Below are 14,535 nucleotides of genomic sequence, written 5' to 3'. Positions count from 1 at the left end.
CTACACCGACCTCGGCGGGAGGCCGAGGATGCGGTATCTCCCGCCGCCGGGCCCGGGCACAGCGAGGGCCGACCGGCCCGGCTGCGGAGCCGCGCTCCTTTCCCCCCCAGCCCGCCGCAGTGGCACCGTCCCGTTCCCCCCCCCTCTGGGAATGGAACAAGCCGCCGCAGCGACCTCTGCGCTCGGGGCCTCGGCCTCCGCGCATGCGCCTGGTGGCCGGCCCGTTGCTAGGCGGAGCGCGCGGTGGTAACGGCCGCCGGCCCCGCTCTCCCTCCCCGCTCCGCCGGCCGCGGGGGTCCCGCCGGGGAGCAGGAGCGTCGGCGGTTCGCTTCACGTCCCGAGAGCTGGCGTCCTGCGGCGTCCCCTGCGGTAGCCCCGGGTAACCCTATGGAGAGGGGCCTGCGGAATGCCATAGTCTTCAACGCGTCCAAAGGGGAGGCGTTCACTCTCGCCAGCAGCTACAAGGCCCTGCGCAAAAGGCTTCGCGGTAACTGGAAGATACAGAGGTGAGGGGCAGCTTTCTGAGTAACTGCCGGCAGCTTTTTTTGAAGCGCTGGCGTGGGAGAGAAGCCGCGTTTCTGTGGTCTGAGGGTCCTTCAGAGGCAGGGCCGGAGGCGCCCCGAGGTGCCTTGCAGCTAGTGGAGAAGAGTCTTCTCTCAGCCGGCCCAGGATGTGTGGATCCACCTCATCTCCGAGGGAGAGACCGGCCCCTCCTGAGCGAAGAGGCTAGGATGCCTCATCCTCACCACTGTGCAGCCCCGGTGGGTAAGGGCTGGGGCACCTGCAGTCGGTAGAGAGATCCTGAAATTTGTGTGTGGTCTGCATCGAATACCCAAACAGCCTTTGGGAATGTATATTGTAAGCTAAGATCTCTCTTTTGCATTGATTGCACTCTGTGGCATTAGCTATAATTTCACTTTTGGATGCTGTCCATAGCTCTCTGTCTTTGGAGCTTCCAGCTATCTTATCTGTGGAAGAGAGAGCACGTAAGTTACAAGGATGAAACTCCTGATGCAGGTTTTTGAGTCTATCTTGATGTACAGTTTGGGATAAAAACAAAACAGCTGTTGTGCATATGATATTGCCTGCCTGACCACTACAAAATGTGCCTAGAGCAAAAAGAAAAAAAGAATAAGAGCTCCTCAGGTGCAAAGTTTAATAGCAGCTGTGACAGTTTATACCAGTTCTGGATCTGCCGCAGTACCTTGTTAGAGGGGCTTTACTATTCAGTGGGTTGAAATTTGTAAGGATTATTTTTGCTCAAGTTGTCAACTTTAAACCCAGATAAAAGGATGTGAAGTGATTGAAGTGATTTGCTTTGTGTTTATTTGCCAGTCCTTTAAAGAAAAAAAAAAAAAGAAAAAAAATTGTGGTTCAGGACTGTATCCAAGAATAACACATCTTTATTAATCTTTTTATAGCTTAAAAGATGAGATCACATCTGAGAAACTGTTTGGGGTAAAATTGTGGATTACGGCAGGGCCAAGAGAAAAGTTCAGTGCTGCTGAGGTAAGAAGTCAATAATTATTTGCAAATTAGTTATGTTTTAAGATTTGTTTAATGCAAAATAGAAAAGAACAACATAGAAGACTTTGCAATAGTACTGCTTTTGAATGAATTTACACCAATTGAAATCTGAATGCTTTTCTCATAGGATCAAGTTAATTGCAAGCAGGCAGACTCAGTTACCTTCCCTCATCTCAGTATAACTTCCTGCAGTCTTGTGTGTGGCTTTTTTCACATGGATTTTTTCTGGAGCTTTGTTGTCTTCTAGTTTTCAGTTCTGAAGAAATTCCTGGAGGATGGTGGAGCCATCCTGGTGATGCTACGAGAAGGCGGAGAGTCACGATATGGCACAAATATTAACTTTTTGTTAGAAGAATACGGGATCGTTTTCAATAATGGTAATGGTTTATTTATCCATTTTCAGCAAAATCTAAAGAATGGGTTCAGCCTTTGTAGATATAAACCAAGCAGATCCCTCTAACAAAGTACCTTTTGTTCTAAGAGATGTTTTTTCTTGAAATCTACATGTACATGGCAGTGTAATACTGGACCACACCAAAGGCTCTCCATGGGCAGAGTACCTTGATGACAACTTAGCCATCTCCATTCCTTTGCTGTGGTTGTTAGTTTTAATGGTATTTACTAACAAAAATTAATTCTAGTGACATTTCTTGGTTAAAAAGCCTTTCATTTAAAACATTTTTCCACGTGTTTTAATGGATTGAATCAATTCATACTCGCCCTGAATAAACAGTGGCACTTTTCTTTAGCAGACCAATAAAATGCCATTCATTAGGTTTTGTACTGCCAATGTGAAAAAAACAAACCCAAAACAACTGTGTCTTAGTGTACATAAAATATTTTTAGTGTCTTTGGTGACATTTCTAGACTATGCCTTTTTTTTGTATCGACAGTATTCAATTAATCATGCTGTTGGAAGATGTGTAAAAAAAAATTGAACTTGTAAAACTTGATACATATTCTTTTAACTGGATCATCCTTTTGCCTCTTCTGCTTTGCAGAAGACACAGAGGTATGCTTATTTTTCATATTTTTATTTGAAATTGCAAATATATTCCTGTTCTAAATATGTATGTTCAGAAGAAAATGGTAGTGGAGGCTAATTTGAATTCTTTTGGGAGCCACATGCCAGCTTTGTGGTGTTAGAAGCAAACACTCAGGGAATCCAAGAGCTAAACTCATTTTTCATTGCTATGTGTAGCACCCTGATCAGCTAAAATGTAAATTTCTTTATTTTTTTTCTTTCTTCAAGATGCTGTAGTACGAAATGTGTATTACAAGTACCACCACCCAAAAGAAGCACTAATCTCTGATGGAGTTTTGAATAGGTAAATATTTGGGGTATATAAATCTTTACAGTAAACTCTTATAATCCGTGTTGTTTTCAGTAAGTTTTGCTTTTCAACATCTTGTAGGGGAATCAGTGAAGCTGCAAGAAAAACAGTGCATGAGACAACAGATGAAGATGGAAGTGGACATGACTCACAGTAAGTGTCTTTCTTTGAGGAAGCTGATATGAAAAGATTTAGAATAACTCGGAATTAGCAGGTTTGTAATCTAGCAGGAGCGTGTTGTGCTTGTGTTGAGGTTTTCTAATGTATTTCTTATGTCAGCTTCTTCCTCCTCAGGGTTGTATCTGGAAAGGAGAATCTGTTTAGTATTACTTGATAACCAACGAAGGAGCAGGAGTGATAGGTTTTGAAGGGAATTATTACTCTCCTGATCAGATCTTTTTTGCCCCTAGTCTGTGGATTTGAATTTGATTAAACAATGTAAATATGAATAACCTCTAGACAGTGGGTGGTCTGGCTGCAGGCATGAGCAACCCTACATCTTTTTAAAGAGTCTTAATCCAGGGTAAGATAGATATTTATTGCAATTTTTAGCTTTCCATCCCTCTGTGCTGCAGAGGAGTGAAAAGGCATTGAGAAGAATACAGCTTTTCCATAAATAACTATAAAGGTTTGTATTCTTCCTTGAAGCTAGTTTTTAGACTAATAAATGACCATGTGGTTGATTACAAGGAAAAACGTAAGTGTAAAAACATTTTGTGTAATTTTGTTCCAGAATATATATTCATCTGTGAGTTAAATACGCCTACTCTTCTCTCAGATACGGAAGTGTACAAACAGAGATCAAGAGTGTTCTTTGTTCCTTAAGACAAACTGTCAACCTGAACCTGTAGAAAGAGACTGGAGCGTTGTTACAATGATCTGAATTTTCAAGAGGATACCTCTTGGCATTCCACCACCGGTGCACAATTACAGTTTGCAGTTTAGGTAGACTGAGTTTTATAAATATGTCCAGCCTACTTGATACATGCAGCTACTTACAGAGTTTCTGTATTTCCCGCAGAGCTCTCACTTTTGTGTATCCATTTGGTGCCACACTGAATGTGATGAAACCAGCAGTGGCTGTTCTGTCAACAGGATCTGTCTGCTTCCCGCTCAACAGGCCTATTCTTGCTTTCTATCAGCATGAGGTATGACTCTGCATGTGACAAGCCATGCATTCTCCCCCTACCCCCCACAAAAATTGTGAGCATATTTTTGGGAGTACTTACATATCCACTTCTATTTTTGATACATCTGCAAATTCCAGATAAGCCTAGTGACTCCTGCCTCCTTTTACGGAAAACTTTGCCTGGGGTCAAAGGAGAATTAATTTGGTGGTCAGCAAAGATTATATATTTGTTTAATTGACAGATGGATATTTTCAGTTCTTTAAAGTTTGAGGGTTTTTTTCCCCCTGTTTTAGTGATCATTTAGTAAGTAAGATTATCGTTAGCTTCATAAATACGCCATATTGAGTTAAGGAAGAGGACTGTCACCTTGGCACCAGTAGATTTTTATATGTTATCTTACCCATCCAGCCCACAAAGGATTAATATTGTTAGTGAACGTAAACATGTTAACACATTTTTTACTATGTAGATGAGTTTCTAACACTACTGTGTTTTTCTGATATCTTTGTTAGGAAGGTGTTGTTTTTTTTCCTGAGGATGCCCAACTTCATCCACCCATGTTGTGGCTGAAATAAACTTCGTAAATAAAAGATAATACAGCAGCATTAGGTGAACTTAAAAGTACACTTACTGCTTGCATTTTATCTGCAGCTGTCAGGGTAACGTATAATAAAATCCCACACAATATTTGCACATAGATCCAGTGGACCCATAGACCCGTGCCTAATTTTGCACCCATGATAATAGTGACATTACTTGCATTAATGATAGAGTTGTCTTTTTGTGACATAAGTCATCTAAGTTATATAAAGCCTTAACTCTGGGTTTATAGCCTTGTTGGTTGGTGTTCTTGTTTCAAGACTGTGCCTGTTTATATGGGGTCTAATGTGCTTCATGTAATTGGTATGAAGAGGAGTGTTTTCTTCTAAGAATTATAACAACTAAATTATGCTGTAAGTGAAATCCATATAAATTGCTTGCACCTCCATGAAGTGTTTTGCATGGGTTAATCACTGAAGTGTAATAGGTTTGTGCAGTGGAAACCATTACGCATCATACTGATAGTTCTTCGTTTGGTATAATACCATGACATAAATGTCAAATAGATGGCATCGTTTTTCCTATGTAGCTCAAGGAATTTACAGACACAAGGGTAGAAAATTAAGCCAGAGACAGAGGTTGTCTCTCAAGCAGAGCAGAGAAACTTGGTAGAAGGAAAACAAGATCTCTTGGAGTGAAAAAGAGATACGGTAAAGAACAGCAATAGAAAGTGAAGGAATGGAAAGTAAGAGCAGAGGATGCTGCCCAGTTATTCTGTTGTGGGTAAAGCATGTAGAATTCAGGTTAAAACCTTGCAAAACATGGAGGATGAAACATCATAAATTTGTTAAACAAACTGGAGCTTTGTTTGATCTATCTTCAAATTCGTTATAGCAGTATTCATGGTTATATTATGCCTTGAGTTTCACAGTTGGTGCAGGGAGCATTACAGGGTTTCTTGTTCTGTTGAAAACGTAACTATTTCTTATGTATGTCCTTATGGATGGATTAAGGGGTATCTTAGAGAAGAACTCCAAAGATGTTTCATGAATGCATTTTCATGCATGTTTAATTTAGCTAAATTAAAATGTAATGACCTGCATATTCTGCATTTTAGCTTTCAAATAATAAAACTACCAAACTCTTCTGTCATTAGCTGACATGAATATGTGCAGTATTGACATGCATGCATGTCACTGGCCTCTATGTTTACATTCTGAATACTGAAGAATAGGTTGCAGAAAGTTAATAAAGCATTCGTTTCACTTAATTCTTTTTTACTTGATTGAAAAAAGTGTTCTTTTTCTGCAAAAATAACCTAAGTGCAGCTATTGTTGATGATATTCTCTGTTTTTTGGGGGTTTTTTTGATTGCCAGTCAATTATCTGTCTACTCTTACGAAATGCAGATCAGTGTTTTTAATAAATTTATGAGCCTTAAGAGCATATATACTTAAAATGCTGCTGCGCTCTTGTGAGCTTGCCAAGTTTGAAGCTGCTTTTGCCACTAGTTATTCCAAAATTTTCTATTTTTTTAAATCACTTTGTAATTAGACAGCATTACCAATTGCCTCTAAAACTGTGATTTGGAAGGATTTTTTGCTGTATTGTATTCTTTGTTGGTAGAGTCAAGGTGGAAAGATGGCAGCGCTGGGATCTTCCCACATGTTCAGTGATCAATATTTAGATAAAGAAGAAAACGGTAAGATCATGGTAAGTTTTGTTTGTTTGTTTGTTTTGTTTTTTTTTAAAAAACACCTTAGTGGATCTTCACAGTGCTTACAAAGCAATCCAAGCTTACTAGCTTCATCATAGAGCAAGACAGCTATGAAATGGATTCAGTATGGAGATTCTAACCCAATACTAACATCCTGAGGAATTTGTTAAAGCACAACTAACAGGAAAGAGTTTTTAAAGATATAGTTTATTATTTATGTTATAGGACTCTGAAAAGCTTTTCCTAATTCTGTTCACTGCTTTATTGTTGTTGATATTTAAATATTAAGTAGGGTTTTTTTTTGTCTACTACTTTTTCTAAGCTTCTTTAGTGCTTGATTATGGCTACTGATTAATAATAAACCTTTGTGTATATGGTTTCTGATACCTGGAGATTGTAATGCACTTTACAAAGTGCAGTATGTAGCATTGTTATGTGTAAGAAGGGGAGTTTCCTGCTGAGGTGTTCCTGAAATTATGCACGTCATGTAAAGTATGCTCATTGCCATGACTTATTGCTTCCATATGTAAATACAGATAAAGTTTGTATTTTCTCCACAGATATTCTTTGATTTATTACCCATTTTCTTCTTTTTTTTCATGGTCTGTTATTCAATAGATTTAATATGAATGTTTAAGCATTAAATGAATGTTAAGATTACTCGGTCCCTCCTGAAATTAAGTTTCACCTTTCTCCAGGATGTGCTTTTCCAGTGGCTCACAACATCAGATATCCATTTAAACCAGATGGATATGGAGGACCCTGAGGTAAGAGATGCATCACAAGGAGGTAAATAATAGTGTGATCTAGCAGCACCAGTTTTGGCAAACTGTGTGTTTAGCACAAAGTGGTTAACAGCTAGATGGATGCTGTTGTTGCAGACCCTTTATTCAGGGTCTAAGATTGAGTAGACAGGTAGATTAGGCATCAAAAATATTGGTATTGTATCTGTCAGACTTAGATTGCTATTTGTTATCAGATTTCATTTGTGAAAGTCTCTCTCCAATTTGCCCGTGTTTATGAGATCATTTGCTGCTCCAGTGTAGTAAGTTTGCACTTTGCTCTGAGTCCTCAGACAAGAGGAGTGTGGATGAAGTGAAGACAGATTTTCTGTAGATGAGTAGAGATCAACCTGTGTATCAATTTTAGTTGTTTTTTTAACTGATGTATCAAACACTATTTTTATTTGGAAATACTGTATGTGATAAAATTGTATACTCTGTGTGCATAAAAAGAACAACAGTCTTGCACAGTTGACTAGTAAGCTGTCTCTCTTAATTTTAAAGGATTAACAGAAATCCAGATACAACGTCCATATGGTGTGTAGGTTTACAGCTAGGAGAACAGAGTTTTCACAGTTTACTAATCTAGTAAGCTGCACTGCAAAGGGTCATACCTGGTAAAGAGTGAAATAATTATTTCTAGATGAGATTTTAGGTGAGAGAGAAACTAGAAAGAGACTATGTAAATGGGTTTTTCTTTTTAAATCATAGGTGTGTCTATCTGTGTGTGTTTGTGTGTTCAGATTTCAGACTATAACCTGCTCCCAGATACAGCTGCGCTGTCTGAGCAACTGCGAGTCTGTCTGCAAGAAGGAGACGAGAACCCAAGAGACTTCACAAAGCTGTTTGATACATCCCTTTATCAGCTGGATACAAGTGCCCTCCCTTCAGTTATCAAGTGAGCAGCTGTGATTTATTTATTTATTTATTTATTTCCATTCTGTATTCTGCATTTTCTATTTGTGCTTAACTGTGTCTGCTTATGAGCAGAAGGGACTGAGCTGTAGGCAGCATTCTGAATATGGATATACCAGAAGATTGATTTGTATAGTGTGACAGTGATGTTTTTTCTCGTTTCTTGTCTTAACTGTAGTTCCTGACATTGTTTTTTCCTTTTTTCTGACTATTGCTGATTCAGTGAACTAATATTTTTAGTAGAATTGTATGCAGTGATGTTGGGTACTTTCAGGAGTGATAACTGAGAGCTGGTTGTTTTTCCACTTTTGAATTACTTGCCATTTACTGAAGCTGCATTTTGTTCATCTTTGCATTTCCCAATAACTGTGTCTTGAGATTTATCTGCTACTCAGTTTTACCAGTTTTGTATCACTAGCAGCTTTGTCCCTCATAACTCATCTGTTATCCAGATCGTGTGTGAACACGCTGAATAATAGCAGGCCTAACAGAGATTCCATGAAACTACACTCAGTTGTGGACACTCTTTCTTCTTACTCTCTATTTCTTGTATTTTACTGGATGTGAATTCATAGTGGGATCTCCTTTCTGATCCTGTAACAAATATTTTTTTAAAATAGCTTTTGGTTATGGACTTCCTGAAAAACCATTTTGAACTGAAGCGCTTTTTCCTCATGCACGTTCATCCCTTTAAAAGTTGCTTGAAGAATTGAGGTGTGACTTCCTTCTTTTTTATGATCTTGTTCTGGTTTCAGCTGGGATAGAGTTAATTTTCTTCCTAGTAGCTGGTACAGTGCTATGTTTTGAGTTCAGTATGCGAAGAATGTTGGTAACACTGATGTTTTCAGTTGGTGCTAAGTAGTGTTTAGACTAAAGTCAAGGATTTTTCAGCTTCTCATCTCTAGCCAGCGAGAAAGCTGGAGGGGCACGAGGAGTTGGCACAGGACAGAGCCAGGGCACCTGACCCAAACTGGCCAACGGGATGTTCCATACCATGGGATGTCACATCTAGTATAGGAACTGGGGAGTGGGGGCGGGGGAATTGCCACTCGGGGAGTAGCTGGGTGTGGGTCGGTGGGTGGTGAGCAATTGCACTGCGCATCATTTGTACATTCCAATCCTTTTTATTATTGCTGTTGTCATTTTATTAGTGTTATCATTATTAGTTTCTCCTTTTCTGTTCTATTAAACCATTCTTATCTCAACCCCCGAGTTTCACTTCTTTTCCTGATTTTCTCCCCCATCCCACTGGGGGGGGGGCGGGGAGTGAGTGAGTGGCTGTGTGGTGCTTAGTTGCTGGCTGGGGTTAAACCATGACACATCTTAATATATTTACCTATCATTATTTTCTTCTCTCTCATAATTTTAACTAATTCGCTCACTGTAGAAGTCAGTTATTATTGATACATAGGTCTCTGGGATCCTTCTAAAATGAGGCATCCCTTTTTTTTTTAATGCTATGACTGTGCATAATGTTGTCCCTGGTGTCTTCAGAAAAATTCATCTTTATAGCCTGCAAGTGGAAATGTATGTTGTATCATTTCTTCTCTCATATACTTTGTCTTTTTCTGTGCTGCAGAGCTTATGAACAGCTGAATGTGAAACATGAACCTCTCCAACTCATTCAGCCTCAATTTGAGACTCCACTACCTGTCCTCCAGCCAGCTGTGAGTAATCTCCTTGCTAATACCATGCACAGAGAACCCTTCCGTTTCATGTAAAACCTCTATGTGTCATTTCCATAGTTCTTTCAAAAAAAAAAAAAAGAAAAAGAAAAAAGTGAGAAATGCTATGGTAATAATTAATCACTCGGGAGTCGAATACATTGCAGGGACTATCTTTTAGGAAAGAGCACTTATTTACACTTAATTCTTATCAACAGCTCTTGAAAATGCAACATCTGTTACCACAGCAGAATGCCTTATGTATGTAAGCCTTCGGCCGAGTAGCTGCTCCCAGTCCTGTGAGGTGCTGGTTCAGCCTTCGCTGTGAAAACAGAATGTGGTATTTCAGAAAGTGGTGGTGGTGTAAGTAATACAGGGGAAAAGCCAGTCTGTCCCACTCTTCTTCCATCTCCCATATCCTTTGGGGAAGTAGAAAGTGGAGCGTTGGTCTTTTACAGCAAGGGCTGACCAAACTTTTACCAGCAGAAATTTGGGCTGGCAGCAACAACACCAGCTACGGTGATGTCAAACTTATTTCGAAAAGCAGGTATCTTTGATTTTTGCCATCATGGCTCCATCCTACTTTACCTTAGCCACCAAAGAAACAGTACTGGGATCGTTATACCTGCAGGGGTGCAACTGAAAGTAGTGTCTCATGCGCTGCTCTTTAAAAACCCAAGTGCAACTTGTGGCATAAGTGGTGACTGCATGAAAAAGAAAATAATCTTACCAGAATTAGTGGGAATGTATTTCCAAGGTGAGCTGTTATAGTGAACTTAGTACCTCAGGTATCTCAGCCATCACCCGGATCTCATGGAGCAAAACTAAAAACAAACTGCAAATGCAGTATGTCTAGTTGTGATGCTAGGTGATCATTCTGGCATACTCATGACTAAACTCTTTTGGAATATTCAGTTATTTTTACAAATATAAATGGAGTTTTTTAAAAAGTGTACCTTTTACTGTGGGCTTTGGAGTTGTTTTTGACTTTATAAAAGGTGTCTTCAAGTCCAGTCTAAGTCCAAAACTGTTGTCTGAGAGATCTGTAAAGTGTAAGAAGAATGTATGGCAATAAAGCATGCTAATTCTTCTCTTCAAGGTTTTTCCACCTGCTTTCAGAGAATTGCCTCCTCCCCCTCTGGAGCTGTTTGACTTGGATGAAACTTTTTCCTCTGAGAAAGCTCGTCTTGCAGAGATTACAAACAAATGTAGGTGGAGCAGACTGATTGTTTACACATTTATATATAAAGTCCAAATTTTTGGAGGGAAATTGTTATATTTTGTTTTAAAACATGGGCCTCACTTAGGAAAATCCACTACTGTCATCCTGGGCCAAGAAATTGGAATGCCTTGGAAATTGATAACATGACTTTATGTACCATGACATTTTATTTTGTTTGTTACATGGCATTCTATTATGTTTCTGCCTGCTGTTTCCTATATCATGCATAAATTGCTTTGTGCACTCTTGCTGATTTATTTCACATCTTTTTATGCTTTGAAGTTAAAATGTTCAGATTATTCTAAACACACCTTACCTCTAACCAAGATGAGTAAGTACTAGCTGCAGGAATACATCATGGCTAGTCCATTGAACTTGCTTATAGGACTTAACCTCCCAGAATGCCAACAATAAGTGGAGATGTGTAGTAAGTTTTTGCCCAGCTGATACAGATAACGTGTGATATTCAACTGCCGCCTTCTCTGGGATGCTTGTTTAGGTACTGATGATGACCTGGAGTTTTACATACGAAAATGTGGCGATATCCTAGGAGTAACAAGTAAACTCCCAAAGGAAAAGCAAGATGCCAAACATATCCTGGAGCACATTTTCTTCCAAGTGGTTGAGTTTAAGAAACTGAATCAGGTATTTTTAATAACAGAATTACAAGTAAATAGTTGGTAGTATCACCACTGAGGCTGATACATCTTTGTAGCAGCTACACTTGTCGCAGGCAAGAGGTACAGTGATGTGTTAAGACATTTGTGTGCAATAAATTAGACCAGCGAATTGTGATCCAGAATACTTATGACTGTTCATCTGTATAGAATGTGTAGTGCTCAATTTATTAAGTCTCTCATTTATTTTAATGGGGGGATTAATACATTGCAAGTATAGTTTTGGTAATTTCAGCTAAATACAGTTCATTAATGGTGCATTGAGTAAAAGCAGCGTGCCCTCATGAATGTTCACAGTGTGTGGTAATGCTACAATGTAGATGTGAAACCAGCATTTTTACTCACAACCAGTACTGTGCTGAAATAATTCTTCATGGTAAATTTGACGCTTCAAATTCTGTTTGGAGCATATTTGCAGATCATCTGTTTTTACTAACAAGTTTTCCCTTTTTCTCAAAGAGTCTAGTTAAGACGAAAATCTGACATTTCTATCCTATTGTTAAAATTCTTTTTTTTTCTTTTTTTTTTTTTTCTCCCCCTTCTCTTCCCTTACATAAGGAGCATGATACTGACACAAGTGAAGCTGGATTCCAGAATGGTAACTGAGACCTGGGTTTCCCCAGTTTGAGAGAGACCTTTTAGTAAAAACATACTTTTCCATTTTTTTCAACCTCTGTGTTCAGCATATTGATAAGGGCCATCTCAGTAGTTCACTGAATGTTTGGATCATTTATGTGTAGTAATTTGGATAATTAATGCCTTTTGAGGAAGTGCTTGTATTTTGCAAGCACTTCCCAAATAATTCCCTATTTTTCTACTTCTTTATTGAAACTGTAATTTTGTAATATATGAATAAAAAATCTTGTACTAAGACAATGTCGTTTGGGTCCTTCTTCCTGACTCTAGTATTTATTTTCTTGTAGTAAGGCTTATTGTGGGTTCTCCTGGTGTACATGTAGTCCTTAGTTGCACTGTGGGAAAGATTGTTATTTTGGTTTGTGAACTGTGGAAAAGAAAATACAACCATAAATACAGGAGCTGCTGAAAATATGCTAGACTGAGGCAGTCTCCTTTTGTCTCTCTGCCAAAGTGAACCAAGGAGAGGTGGGTTTGTTACTGTAGAAGGAAAACGTTTCTTCCAAGGGAGGGGAAGAATTGAAATTAAGCAATAATGACATTGTTGCAGATCGCTGCCTCATACGAGACTGGAAATACATCATTTTGAAAAGAAGAGACAGTATTTGGATGAAAAAGACACTAAGATTTAATGGATCATTATTAAGAAAATGTGATACTGTGCAGAAACTCAGGAATATATTTACTCACAGTTACTTGGTATCCCAAATTCCCAGAGATAGTGAGCTAGGTAATGCACAAGAATGGAAATTCAAGTGAAATTCATAGACCATGAAATGTTGAAGCTCAAGGCACAGCAAAAATAGAGCCAAGGGTATGAGTGGTGAGAAGAAAAGATGACTTGTCAACATCATTAACACCGTGTGTCTTTGTTGCAAGGACTTTTTTTTACATCAACACTGAGACTGCACTTTGACATCCAAAACATTTTGTATTTAATCTGACACCCAAGCTGTGAAACTTAAATTATTCCCCCACTCAAGCCTTCTATGCAGCCTTTGTGACACCTGTGCTTTGCCATGCTTTTCAACGTCAAAGCTGCTTTTTCCAAAAGATCTGTTCATTTTTTATCCCACAAAAAGTCATTTAATTTTACATTGCTTCATGTTTTGGATGCCAACTTGATGCAGGTTTTTCTAAAGGAGGTGTCCCAAAGCACCTGCTAAGTTACTGACCAATTGAGATGTGTTAGTATAACGTTAGCAAAGTGGTTGTATCTCTGCTTACTCTGCAGACATGCCTTTTTTCATAGCAGCATGTTTGAAATGTTTCATTTCTTCCTCTCTTGCTTATTTTTGCTTAATGGCATGGTTGTGTTTATCACAAAGAGTACTTTGTACATTCCAGCTACGGATTTACACAATAAGCTTAATCTTTCCTCTGCAGTATCAATACCAATCAGTCAACCGGCACAGACTGCAGTTGAACCAAACAACTGCGTGATCCTCTTCCTAATTATAGATCCGGTTTGTACTGTTCTATGGTGTTTATACTTCAAACTGTAAATACTTTCTGGGTCCTTTTTCTGAGTTGTTTTGTCACCTGTTCCTGATGTTGTAACATGGTTTAGAAAAGTCATCTGAGCTTCCAGAGAATACAAGCAGCTCCCTGTTTGCTGTTTATCTGTAGTGCCACTCTGACAGCTGAAGTGAAAGAACAGATTTTTCACTGAATGGATGTGTTTTTTTGGCCAGAAGCCGTGAAATACATGTGGAAGCAATAGCTTGCATCCCTCTTTCAAAGATGTCCCTTTGGCCCTCTGAAAGTATTTAAACTGTTATTTTGTAAACAGAAGTGCTTGCTTTGGCCATGGGAATATGATACACATAAAGTTTAGGGCTGATTCATTGGCAGAATTTTGAAGGAGTACAAGTGGGTGAGGGTTTTAAGGAAGTGAGGCTAGGCCGTTGGAAGGTTAGACACGCAGCTAGCCACAGAGTTTATGTATTTAAAGAAATTACTGCTGTAATTCACAGAAGCTGGGTCCGAGCAACTGTTGCTGCTTTCACTTTTTTTTCTCTCTGTCCTCTCATGCAACGTGACTGCTCATCCCTTACTCTATCCCTAAAAGAAGAGGGGGGAGCCTATATTGGTTCTTCAGCAAACTGTAAATGCCTTGGAAAGTGGTTTTAACGAGTAATTCTCCGTGTCTTTGTGTCTGCTGTAAGTAGTGATGGGAGAGGGAAAAAAGGAAGGAGAGCAAGTGGCTGTAGAAGGTGGGAAGCCCTAACAGGAGACCAAGAAACTCTGAGATGGAGGTGGGCTCGTTTCTTCCCCCTCCCGACCAGGGTGGGGGAGTTACAGAGCAAACTGTCCCCGCTCCTCTGCCTCTCGGCGAAGGCCTGCGGTGGCGAATGCCTCCGGCTGGGAGGAGGCTTAGAATCCCGCATAA

The 14,535-nt window shown here is 39.4% G+C and overlaps 1 protein-coding gene across 3 annotated transcripts; it reads left to right on the top strand.

Moving 5' to 3' along the window:
* The first annotated feature begins 220 nt into the window (after nt 1-220).
* Nucleotides 221-12,377, top strand: IFT52 (intraflagellar transport 52). Of its 3 annotated transcripts, XM_075059138.1 has the most exons (13): nt 221-506; nt 1,422-1,509; nt 1,775-1,904; nt 2,780-2,855; nt 2,943-3,014; nt 3,883-4,009; nt 6,157-6,243; nt 6,946-7,014; nt 7,773-7,927; nt 9,524-9,611; nt 10,708-10,816; nt 11,330-11,475; nt 12,066-12,377. In XM_075059138.1, exons 1-13 carry the CDS (start codon nt 388-390, stop codon nt 12,111-12,113), a joined length of 1,314 nt encoding a protein of 437 aa, XP_074915239.1. In that variant the 5' UTR covers nt 221-387; the 3' UTR covers nt 12,114-12,377. The 3 variants fall into 3 exon arrangements, 2 of the variants coding, with proteins under 2 accessions (XP_074915239.1, XP_074915252.1); XR_012654641.1 differs by lacking the exons at nt 11,330-11,475; nt 12,066-12,377 and adding an exon at nt 9,827-9,971; XM_075059151.1 differs by lacking the exons at nt 221-506; nt 1,422-1,509 and adding an exon at nt 2,421-2,539 and having other exon boundaries at nt 1,780-1,904.
* The last annotated feature ends 2,158 nt before the right edge of the window (nt 12,378-14,535 follow it).

Source organism: Buteo buteo, chromosome 2 (genome assembly GCF_964188355.1).
Source record: "Buteo buteo chromosome 2, bButBut1.hap1.1, whole genome shotgun sequence".
NCBI classification, from domain to species: Eukaryota; Metazoa; Chordata; class Aves; order Accipitriformes; family Accipitridae; genus Buteo; species Buteo buteo.
Note: the sequence above shows the minus strand (reverse complement) of the source record. Positions and strands in the feature narration are given on the sequence as shown.

What these genes read in the sequence shown, in the direction of transcription:
- IFT52 (XM_075059138.1), top strand. Translation starts at nt 388, where the DNA reads ATGGAGAGGGGCCTGCGGAATGCCATAGTCTTCAACGCGTCCAAAGGG. An exon ending in TTGCTTTCTATCAGCATGAG is followed by an intron (nt 4,010 to 6,156) that starts GTATGACTCTGC and finishes CTTTGTTGGTAG; the next exon opens with AGTCAAGGTGGAAAGATGGC. An exon ending in AAGAAAACGGTAAGATCATG is followed by an intron (nt 6,244 to 6,945) that starts GTAAGTTTTGTT and finishes ACCTTTCTCCAG; the next exon opens with GATGTGCTTTTCCAGTGGCT.